General features: G+C 45.0%; 1 protein-coding gene across 1 annotated transcript in view; it reads right to left on the reverse strand.

Moving 5' to 3' along the window:
• The window catches only part of EPHA5 (EPH receptor A5), a 362,633-nt gene that overhangs the window by 129,343 nt on the left and 220,670 nt on the right, over window positions 1–12,620 (reverse strand). Inside the window, exon 5 of the mRNA XM_063131415.1 lies at window positions 4,244–4,579. Within this exon, the coding sequence (XP_062987485.1) occupies window positions 4,244–4,579 (336 nt within the window). The remainder of the gene's footprint in view (window positions 1–4,243; window positions 4,580–12,620) is intronic.

The following is a 12,620-nucleotide window of genomic DNA, read 5'->3' on the forward strand; positions in this document are numbered from 1 at the left end:
GACTACACCTACACCATGTGTGAGGTGTAGTTACACAAATTCTCTTCTGCTGCCCCTTACGCCTGGAACGCTCTTCCAGAACATTTGAGAACTACAAGTTCAACCGCAGCTTTTAAAGCTCAACTAAAAACTTTTCTTTTTCCTAAAGCTTTTAAAACTTGATGTTGTGCAGACTTCTACTGTTACTTTCTACTGTTAGTTTTACCCTACCCTGTGCCTGCTTACCCTACCCTGTACCTGTTTGCATTCTCTTCCCCTCCTTATTGTTTTACTATGATTTTATTAGATTGTAAGCCTATGCGGCAGGGTCTTGCTATTTACTGCTTTACTCTGTACAGCACCATGTACACTGATGGTGCTATATAAATAAATTAATAATAATAATAATAATAATAATAATAATAATAATAATAATAATAAATTTGGAGGACACCAGTGAGGAAGACTGCTCTGTCTACTATGCCATGCTAACTCAAACTTGCCTTCCTCAAGCATGAAGAATAACCAAGAGGTCAACCAGAGAGAGAGAGAGAGAGAGAGAGAGAGAGAGAGAGAGAGAGAGAGAGAGAGAGAGATTAATGGTGTGTATGTATTCTTCCTGAAAGCAACGAATGCTAACATAACACTTACAGTTGAGCAGAAACCATCCAGCAATGAATCTGAAATAGTTCCGCCAAATCCACAAAAATGCCTATATTCTCTGAAAAGTTGATTGTGTTTAACCAGCAACCTGTGGCACACAAAACAAGTGCAGTGGGGCTTGTATGTTGTTTCTAAGAGAGACTCTTGCCATTCAGACATGAGATTTATGTTCTCCGTGGTGGCTGTGAGCTATGCCACTAAGAAGCAATCCTGAATCAGAATGGACCAGCACTCCCATGCGGTGCGGGCTTCAAAATTCTTTCCTTTCCATTGAATTCAGTAGACACGAGGGAAAAGGAGAACTGGACTTGTGAAGTGTCACAGAGAAGGAGGAAAGTTGTTCCTGAAGAACAGCTTGAATTAGCTGTTCCTGAAGGACAATGTGAACTCCTCCTCCCAAATGATAACAGACAAGCATCATTACAAGGAGAAATGGTTTGAAACCCAACATTTTGTGGCAGGGAGCCTTGGTATTATTTATATGCCAAGTGTTTCTTTCTACTTGTAGCCTCCCTAAAGGTACACAATGACACTTGGCCTTTAAATCATGCTTCAAGTGTTGTAATCCTAACACCCTGTAAAGTAGGTACTATTTCCCCTACATTGCTGGGTTGGGGGAAGGGTGCTGAGAAAGAGACTGGCATGCCTAAGGCCGCTGCTGGGACTGGAACCGAAGAGGTCTTGATTCGTTCTTCAGTATCTTAGCGACTATGCTACAGGCCAGTCTCTACTACGGAAAGGAATAAATGGTCACAAATCTGACACCAGAAAACGGCAATATTAAAAAAAACAGTGGGAGGTCACTTCAGCCTGCCAGGACACTCTGGCTTAATCTACACCAAGCAGGATATTGCACTATGAAAGTGGTATGAAAGCAGTATATAAAACGCAGGAGCCATACCAAGCAGGATATAGTGGTAAAAATGTAATAAATAAATAAAAATAAATAATAAATAGTGGCATGAAAGCGGCATATGGTCTGTGTCAATGGGCCCCAACAGTTGTCAGTGCACTTCAATACTGCTATAAACCCACAGCCAGCGTGGTGTAGTGGCTAAAGTATTGGACTGGGAGTCGGGAGATCCGGGTTCTAGTCCCCACTCAGGGTGGGGACAGGATCCCATGGAACCCCTTGTTCTTTCTGGCCAGAAAAAGATGCTGTGCTGCTGTGCGAGTGAATGGTGGCAATATTTCTCTCCGTCAAGGTGCAGAATGAGGAGAGGGCTAAAAGGAGGGTCTCTACACATGGCTGACTGTACTAGCTTTGGGAAGTGGTCAACACTACTGGTACCAGCAGACTTCTTTTATATATGTGAAACCAGGGCTATTATTTCTGTGAAAAGATACTTTGTTGTTTCACTTCTCCATCCTCTATTGATTCACTTACCAGTTGCCAGGCATATGGAAATGCAAATCAAAACACTTTTGAAGGAGTACCATACTCTATTACGACATCGTGGAAGTAGATCATGGTGGATAAGGCAGCTAATGGCTTCTAGTCATGATGGCTATGTGCTGCCTCCAGTATCAGAGGCAGTAAGCCCATGTACATCAGTTGCTAAGGAACATGGGTGGGAGGGTGCACGCATGTCCTGCTTGTGGGTTTCCCATGGGCAGCTGTGTGGCCACTGTATGAACAGAATGCTGGACTAGATGGTCCCTTGGTCTGATCCAGCATGGCTCTTCTTATGTTCTTAATAATCATGGGTTTGCTACTGTAAACGGCAATTCTATTTTGAGTCCCACACGCTTCTCCCCCTGTAATCTGTATTTACAGCAATATATGAGACTATAACTATATTTTGTATTCCCCCACTTCACCTCTTCCAGAAGAAGCCCATAATTTGGAGCAAGAGCAAGGAAATACAAAGGAAATGGTGCAATGCCAAGGAGAGAGGAGGAACCGTTGCTGTTTTCAGTCACAAACCTATGCTCCTTTGTTATGTCTAGTTTCAGCCACAGCTAAGCACTGACAAGATAGTAAGTCTGAGCAAGATTAGAAGTACTAGTGATGACGGCATGAAGTCCAGGCAGCCCAAAAGTGAACAAACCCTTATTTCTTTCTCCTGTGATGATGTTGGAAAGATGTTTGCTTGGAGCGAAAAGGACTGTGAGCAAAAACAAACAAAATCTTCGAATTCTCTGTGAACAGTTTGAAAGTCTAAGATATGATGCCCTTGACTTTAATGCAAAGAGGAATGTTATATGCTTATAGTGAAGTTTTATTGGCCAACAGGCCAGTGTGTTCAAAGCCCATACTGGTAATCTAAAAATCATAACTAAGCTACAGATTTTTATGTCTGTTGATTTTAAATACTGCATATTGGGTTGGATCCAGTGCTAGACCTACTTAGAGTAGACCCACTGAAATGAATGGGACTTCAGTTAGACACCCTGGAGACTAAACTGACCTTTCATAAAGCTCGTACATATTACCACTTCACCACAATTTATGGGCATGACGCTTTACTCCACAACATTCTCTCTCTGAAATTGGTCCCCTCAAATGTGAAAATCAAAGCAACCCTTTAAAATAATCTCATAGCATTGTGTTTAGATCACGCTGAGAAACCATGGCAGGGACACAAAATAATCTGGGCTTCTTTTGACATACTATCTTGTTTCCAAATCATAAACAATTGGTGTTTATTTGTTTGTTGTTATTTGGCCATCACATTTTCAGCCACACTTTTGGACAACCAAGTTTATTTATTTATTTATTTATTTGTTAAATGTATAATCTAACTTTCCATATAAAATGCCCAAGGCAGCTAACAACAAAATATGATCGAATTGATTTGAATCCAGGAACACGTCATAAGAAGAACTTATGGGCTGTTTCTGCCATGCGCATGCGCTAACAGACGGCTCAACAGACTTGGCGCAAGCACACATCTTGAGATGTTGTGCAAGAACTTGTGCAGGAGATTGCAAACAAATGCGTTCTGCTTCATTTCGTTTCTCTTTTCTAGTGCAAAGTGCTAAGCTAGGAAAAGTCCTTCTGCTTGCAGAAGCAGATTTTTAATTAGAGAAGGGCACCCCTGGAACCACTGCAAAAACGTATCAGTCAATCTAACAAATTAAATTAAAAATTAAAACAAAACCCCAAAGCTAACTAGTCAAAAAGAGTTCAGCAGAAGTATACTTGGGGCAAGATCTCCTCTAAAACAACCACTATATTGAATATTCTTTGCTTCCTTTCCAAACGTTCTTTTCAAAACAGTAACTACTATTTTAAAGGCTGTTGAAAACAGTATAACTACATCCAGATTTAACCACTCTTTATCCCAACAAAGAATAATAACGGCTTCTCTCCCATTTTATGACTGGTTTGACAATGAAACAATATTCCGTACAAGCAGCTCCACGGTCTATTAAATGAGCTCCTAAGAGGAAACGTTACTTACATTGTGCGGCTTAGCAATTTATGTGACGTAACCAGAAAAGAAAGGTGGTGGGGGGAGAAGCTCATTACTGAACACCAAGTTCTACGATTTCAAGCACCACTCAACAGTTAATTCACTGTGAGTTCTACCCCTGGCAAACTATGCATGAAACCCACCCACTGGACCTATTTATCCCATTGTGAAATTGCACTTACCTGCCTGGTTTGTGGTTACATTGACTGACACAAATTGCCGTGCAGCTGGACTCTGGTCGGACACACCATTCACTGCCTCAATTTCAAAGGTATAGTTTGTGTGAGCCAGCAGGTCCACCATCATCACAGAAGTGTTTTTCAGGCCGCTTTGTTGTGGAAGGTACCTGACGTGACTGCCACATGCCTCACAGAGACCCGAGTGCAAGTTGCACTTCTTGCATGCAATATAATAAGACACATCTTTCCTTCCACCAGTATCAGCAGGAGGAATCCATTCCAGAAAGACACTAGTCTCGTTAACATTTGAGATGGCACTCCGAGGAGCAGAGGGGGGTCCTGGCATGTAAAGTGAGAAAAACACATGGTGAGAATCAGACGCAAACACCCAGCCCACTAACTAAAGTCTTCTAAGGAAAAAAAAAAGTCACCTATTAGTGACTATGAGCCAGTGGACGCCATCCCAGGAATACCACAGGATCCACTACGGGCACAACCACTTCAAAGTATAAAGTGGAGCCCTCTGAGGAGGACAACGGGATGTGATCTGGCTTAGATTTTTCAGCTAAGGAGTCCGAAATCAAAACTATGTCCATCCCCCAACCATCTAAGATTATCTCTCCCTCTCGGACAGAAGTGAGGATTCTCTTTCAGTCTGAGGGCCGAATTACCAATTTTAGAAAAGCTCCTGGGGCCCATATTCCAGTGGTGGGTGGGACGAAATGCAAAGGGGGCAAAGCCAAAAATACCCCCCCACACACACACACACACACAAATACCAAAAATACCAACATACTGTAGCTTAAAGCTTTTTCTGCCAACGGAGAAGTTATTTCAACCTTTTAGAATTGTGGGGGAAGTGATGAAATTACCAAAGTCAGTGGCTGGGGAAAGGGTTTGGCCATCTGAGGAACCCAGGAGGGCTGCACTGGCCCCTGGGCCTGAGGTTCCGCATTCCTGCTCTAGGACATGGGTGGCCCACCAATATGCTTTAAATTTATAAAGCAAGAGTACACATACAGAATCCCTTAACAATAACTCATTAATCCATGTTAAGTGATCCTGAGTACATATTCTTGCTTATCAACCTCAGAAGTACTATGCTGGATTAGACAAAGTCCACTTGTGTTCTTTGTAAGAATCTCAATGGGCACACAATTAACGGGCACACAGTGTGGTCCACTGGAAATTTGCCCATTAGTAGGGCACAGTCTGCCTTCTCCCCATCCCTGCCCTGAAGAGTCCAGGTTAAGAAAGCAGCAGGAACAACGAATCCATCCAATAAGGGACTCATAGCACACAGCTCTAAGCCAGAACATACCATTGCCTTTAAAATTCCCCATACTAGCAGTTTTGGATTGGGGGAGGGGGGTTGAGCGTTTCTCTCTTAATGGCACGTCTGAGAGATCTACTGAATGGGTCAATCTTTGTTTAAAATCCAACTTTTGTTTAAAGCAGTTTAAAGCAGTACCGCTGTTACCCACAAAGCTGTTTCAGGAGCTGCTGAATACGGTTCCTATTACCTAGCTGCGTGCACACATTAAAACAGGAAGCGAAAGCTGTTTCATCTCCACAGAGAACCAGCTGGTTCCTTCTGCTGTGCTGCTATCCCTGAGAAAGGGATACAAGATGTAACCCAGATGTTTGGAAAAGCTTGGTCCCTTTTCACACATTGCACTGTAACAAACCTGGGTTTGCCACCAGTAGTACATTTGGTCAGGAGCCACAACCAGGCCCAGCTGCCTGAAGAGTGTACCTGTATGATGGAAGCATTCTCAACCCGATGCTTGACACATTTACCCTTGTAACGCTAGGAGAAGCACCTTAGAGCCAATTCACACTTTGGTACACAGAGTACCAGATTTAAAGGGCAAAGACAGACATTTAGCATTGCCAATTGTGAATGGACATAGGTTGGTTTCCAGCAAGAATCGTGGAAACAGGGCCAGGCTTGAGGTACTGCTCTAAAGCCTGTTTACTAGGCATGAGTTTTAAGAAAACTGGGAACTCCAAGTTGCAAAGCTGACTTCTGACTTTTGCTCTTTCCCTGCAAATGGCAGGAGCGTCAATTGTGTTAGCAGCCTAGCCCCCATTCTGCATCCTCCACAATGCCCCATATACTGTACCTAGCATCACTCCAGGGCATTGAGGGAAGGGAATGCAGCCACCACAAAAAATGGTGAAGACAATGTGGAGAAAATTTTGAACAGTGTTCTGTAATTTCTAGGAGGTAAGAAAAGAAAAACCTTAGGGATTTCCTGAAAGTTTTCTTTCTCCGTGGAAGGGGCTTCCTTTTTTCTGCCTCATTCTCAGGACATTTTATAATTTATTTTGAAGGTATGTTGCCGGTGTTTTTGACCTCACCTAATCACTGTAAGGTGGCTGAGGGGACTGTCTATATTTTTCTTTCTGTTACGCATCTCGCCATTGCTCTACAGTCTCCCAAGCTGCCTGCACTCCCTGATTTGAAAAGGCCCTACGGGAGGAATGAATTCATGTTGTCTTCCCCTGAGTGGGAAGTGCAAGAAGCCAAGGAGGCTAGAGGCTTTCAGAGAAGTGACTTTACAACGAAAGACACGACACACAGACACACTCCTTAGTCATCTCACAAATAAGGTAAGCACAAGAACGCTGACCCAAACCCATGAGAATTTCTCTGAATGTTGTTCTCCTTTGAATTTCTTTTTGAAAGCAATTTTTCTATCAAACTCAATGAGAAGAGTTGAAATTTTTGTAGGAGAAATTTTCAGCACAGCACTAAGGTATAGATCACAAGACTTTTCACTAAACACAAAGTGAACAGTGACTGAAGGCCAACCTAAATGGTTATTAAAGCATGCATACCACAACTACATAAGTATCTCTGTTCTCCTGTAAGTATGCACATCCCTGATTCAGATCAGGACCATGGAGCTTCAGAAAAGCTTCCTTCTCCCCCTGTTTTTGCAAAATGACACACACACACACACACACCAGGGAGGAGGAGGAGGAGGAGGAGGAAGAGGAGAAGAAGAAGACGCTTCCATTTACACAAAGAAAATGAGCCGGGGAGAAGCATAAATCCTCCTCTTGCAGAGAGCCATGGCCCGATCCAAATTGGGGCTGAGCACATTTATAAGAGACTAGAGAAAACTACCACACGCAGTCCACTATGTGAGCTTTAATGAACATTTCATTTGGCCCTCAAAGATTGTTGGACTTGCTCACATTTTCTAGCTTTAGCCTTACACCCATCTCTGCAAAGCTGTTCAACTAGAGCCCAACTCGATATGACATGTTTTACATGATTAGCGATTGCATAAATGTTGCAATTGTTGTTGTTGTTAGAATAAATAGTCAGTGCAGCCTCTCTGCACCCCCTCCCCTAATCCAGATCAGGACCTGGGTGGTGACCATAGGGGCCTTTAAATCTTTGCACCCTCTCACCTATTACATCCTTAAACAATGCCCGCAATTGCTAATTTCATGAATATAGCTACACAGGGCCTGCCCTCCTATGAAGCAAGGAGAACCCTGAGCTTCAGGCAGCAGAGTAGGAGGGGTGGTAAAATTCGCCACTCCCTACCCACCCCTCCCTCACCAGAAGGGCCTGCTGCCGACGCCTCCAGGCAAACTTCTGAAATAGGTCTTCCCATCCATGGCTCTGAGTTCGTAAAAGTAAAGGGACAGGGAAAGGGTGGTACATCAGGAGAAAGGTGAGGGGTGGGGGGTTGTGATGCAGGAAGGGAAAGGGGGTGAAGGATGTGACACAACGGCGGGAAGAAGGCGTCGTGATGCAAGAAGGATTCGGAAGGTTCTGACACAGTGGCGCATGTTCTATCTCACTGCAGGTAGCGGGAGAGCTTGCTCTGGGGTTGTTTCTACGTTTCGTTTGGCCCTCATGCTGCTATTCCCACATACTGTGGAAAATTTACCACTGCTCCGGAAATACTGCTATTACACACAATGATGCAGATGTGAGGTGCAGTTTCCGACTAAATGAGACATTTATGTTAAAAACCAAACCCAATGAGGTGAAGGTATATTACACATCCAGACAATAACACATTTGACGTTGATTGGCTCGAGGTTGTAGACAGACAAAATGTACCACTTTGTTCAACGCATTGTCAACTTGTGGTTTTCGCCATCAAGATGTTGCAAGGATCACTAGCTTACAACCAAACTACACATTACATTACCCTATTTCTTCGATTCTAAGACGCACTTTTCCCCCCATACAAACATCTCTAAAGACAGGGTGCGTCTTAGAATCGCGGGTGTGTCTTAGGGGGTTTTTTTCTATTGGTGGTACTAAAATTAGTGTGCATCTTACAATCGATGGCGTCTTACAATCGAAGAAATATGGTAGTTGTGTAGTGTGTAGCTACGCCTGATTATTTTCTTTTCTGTAATGTAACTGTGTATGGCCTTGATTCAGATTGGCACCAGCGTGCACTTGGAAGGGATGATTAAACCTTCCCCCAACACATTTTCTTCTCGAAATTCCACCCCCACCCTGCCCATGCAGGGTTTTAAAAGAAAGAAAAAGGGCGTTACTAGACGAGGCTCTAGCGCGCGTTACCTTCCGCAGCCACGTCGAGGCTTCCAGATGACGTTCACGAGGATCCGCCGTTATCCCGCGGTGAAGCCTCTTTCTCCCGACTTTAAAAAAGTGAGTTGTAGTGCGCCTTTTCCTGCTGTCCCGCGGTAATTCGGAGTACGTGTGGGAGGATGTGAGGTCACTGCGGTCGGCACTGGTCAGGAAAAGGCGTGCTAAGGGGGAGTGGTCAGCGGCTTCGGTCAAGCCGCCTCCGCCATTTGCGCGCAGTCCGCCAGCTGGGGCAGCGCGGCGGAGCGGCTTTTTTTTTTTATTTCCCCAGTGACAGTTTGCGCAGGACCGGAGGACCGGAAAAGTGGCTGGTGACTCCTTGCGGTGGGCAGCTACCGTGGCCGCATAATGGCGGTGCTGTACGCTGCCTGTTAGTGTGGGTACCAGGCTGGCAGAGGGCAGAGCTGTTTGTGGGCTGCTGCCATGGCTACGGCCAGATGTGGGTTGGCTCCTTGGGATGGGGCACAGGGCACAGAGGCGGTCATCGCCGCCGACACCTCAGAGGCATGATGGGAGATGTAGGCACAGAGTGGCCATGCAGACGATTGACCTCGGGTCATATGACACCCGCCACGACCCCCATCAGGAAGTGAGCGCATCAATGTTGACCCTCAACAGCACCAGCAGCACTTCAGCTGGCACTGGCACTGCCGCCGCTGCCGCCGCCAGGGCCGGCGGCGGCATCGCTGACGGCTGCGCAAGTTTGCGGTCTTTCGGACGTGCGCAAACCGTGCAGCGAGCGAAAAAAAAAACCGCGGCAATCAGGCCGGTGTGGCTGCGCAACCGTGCTCGCGGCGGCAGCAGCACAACCGGCGCAAACTTCCGCCATAAATCGAAGGCAGGTGTGGATCATGAGGCGTCACGGCTGAACGGGAAAAGCCGCTTTCACCGCTCCTCAACGACGGAACACCCGGTAGGTCTAGCAACGCCCAAAGTCTCCTTTGCATCAGTGAAGGCTTTTTCTCTCTCTCTCTTTTAAAATCCTCATGCGGGAACGGAGATCGAATTTTGGGCAGAAAATGGTGTGTAGTGGGAGAAGATTTAATTCTCCCTTCCTGGTGCGCACTTGTTCTGATCTGACTCAGGGCTGTATGCAGTTACACTAAAGTAAAGAAAATAACCAGGCTCAGCAACACACTCTACAATTAATGCAATGTGTAGCTTGATCCCTAGATGGTTTTTAAAAGGACCAGACAAATGAATGGTGAATAGAGCTATCACAAAAGCTACAAGCCATGACAGCTAAATAGATCCTCCATACACCAAGGCAGCATCTCTCCAAATACCAGATGCTGTGGAGGAAGCATATTACCTTCATCGTTACCCGTGAACTTCCAGAAGACTTGGCTGGTTGAAGCTGAAAACACAACATTGTACTAGGCCTGATCTACACCAAGCAGGATATAACACTTTAAAAACGGTATGAAAACGGTATATGTAATGTGTCCTGGGCCTGAACAGTTGTCATAACCATTATAAACCATTATAAGCAGTAGTGTAGATTCTGCCCTAGTTTCAAATGGATTGGGGTTGGGGGGAAGCCAAACTTTGTACCCAATGGATGTCCAGGTACCAAATCAGTTCTGGTTGAGGAGGGCAGAAGGAAAGGTAGAACATATGATTAACTTCTAAAAATATTTTCCACTATTTGCCAGATTTCTATATATCAATATATCCCGCCCACCATCCTTCCATCAGTACCACTGTTGCCTCTCATGGCCACTTCTCCAGGTCTCTTTCCTGCCACTGCTTGATTTCACACACCAACAGACCTCCATCCTCCAGTCTTGCAAACCTAAACAAAATCTGATCCTGAACTGGCCACGGGAGGCCACCACTACCCTTCTTCTGTCTTGGATGTATATACAAGTACATTTTCACTTCCCTCTTTTCCGGAGTATGACCCTGCACTCTCTTGCACACTCTCCACATTCCTGTACTGCAAATTTAAAGTCATTATGGGAAAGACTGATCCTGAGTCAAAGCCCAGCTAAGGACATCTGCTCTCTCACCGAGAGGATGATTCAGTTTGTTTATTACATTTTTATACCGCCCAATAGCTGAAGCTCTCTGGGAGGTTCCTTGATGGAAGGTAGTCAGGGTGGTACAAACCATGTAAACGAGTCCGAATGGCATGATAAAGCCCCTGGGTCTTGGGTTTGACAGCCTTGGGGGGTGGGAATTTGGTCCATTACCACAATTATGAATGGCAGGGGGAGAATAGTGAATTTCTGATTGTCAGGCAGCTGTTTAAAAGCACAGAAACCTTGTCAGGAAAAAAATGCTGGCAACCATGGTGGCCAATTATTGTTGCAGAAAGTATATCCATTTTATATTTACTGCACTGACAATTGTTTCATAGACTATTAGGAATGGGAAACAGCTACATGACCAAACAAGAAATTCACAGATAATCTCTAAAATGCTACTGGAAAACCTGAGATTATACACTAGATCAGCGGTCCCCAACCGTTTTGGCACCAGGGACCGGATTCGTGGAAGACAATTTTTCCACAGACGGGGGGGGGGGTTGAGGGGATGGTTTGGGGAAGCCACGCCCCCCCACACACACCAGCATCCTGGCTTCGCTTTGGCAGGGTGGGCGCCCAGCTGAAGTGAAGCCAGGACGCTGGGGCGGGCAGGAGGGTGACTTCGGAACGGCGCGCCTGGAAGTTGCTCTCCCAGAGCGGCTTCTGGCTGGGCACGTCGTTCCGAAGCCGCCGCCCCCCACCCCAGCGTCCTGGCTTCGCTTTGGCTGGGCAGGTGAGATGGCGCCCCATGCCGAGGTATGCTGGGGTGTGTGGGTGGGTGAAAGCAGCTCACCTGCGCGGCCCGGTTCCTAGCAGGCCACGGACACGGACCGGTCCGTAGCATGGGGGTTGGGGACCCCTGCACTACATCCGACCACTTCACTCATTTTCTTTAAATTTTATTAGTGTCAAGACCAGCCTTCAATTTTTGGCACTTTTCTGCACTTGTTGCAAACATCCCTGTTGTTTCAATCCTGTTCTCTTTTACATCATTGTCTTTCTCTTATTTTCCCTTCACTGCCATTAGCTTTATTTACTCTAATGGCTGTTTAATCCAACAACCCTCTTCTGCAGATGATTTTTGTTCACGTCGTCGCAAACATCCATAAACAGAAACCACATAAGACATGACCAGCCAACTGAATTAAAATGGCACTGTGGGCAAATGAGACAGAGAGGCAGTGAAGGAAAAAAAGGAGGAGGAAAATTACGCAAACCAGCAAAACAAGTGCACGCTGAGAAGTATGTGAATGTTCGTTGAGGTTTTCGTTTTGTTTTGATCACTTTTTTTTCAGCTGCACTGGATGTCATAATTTTGAGGTGAATATCAAAATTAGAGAATATTCAGAGCAGTTCTGTTGCACACAGTCTCACAAACTATGTTACAGAGATTGAATATTTATACATATTCCTATTAGATAACCCATAATTATTTCCAGCCTTCACTTTTCTGTTATTTTTTGCGACGTTGGCATTTTCCTATCTCCTAGATAATCAACCTCAAGAAAATTACAGGCATGATTCTCCTTAGCCCACAGGTTACATACATACCAATGCCAAATCTCAATCATCTCTCTTTTCAACTCTTCTGAAATGTATCACCTTTTTTGAATATATACACGCTTTCTCCAGTTAGCGTTTGTCTCCCTTGTTTTCCTTCTCTTAAAACAATAAAAATAAATCATGGTAATTTTACTCACCTTATCGCTCCCTTACTAAACCATTATGCTGGCTCCTCTTTTCTTCTCAAATAATGTAT

This window comes from Elgaria multicarinata, chromosome 1, assembly GCF_023053635.1.
Source record: "Elgaria multicarinata webbii isolate HBS135686 ecotype San Diego chromosome 1, rElgMul1.1.pri, whole genome shotgun sequence".
Lineage (NCBI taxonomy): Eukaryota > Metazoa > Chordata > Lepidosauria > Squamata > Anguidae > Elgaria > Elgaria multicarinata.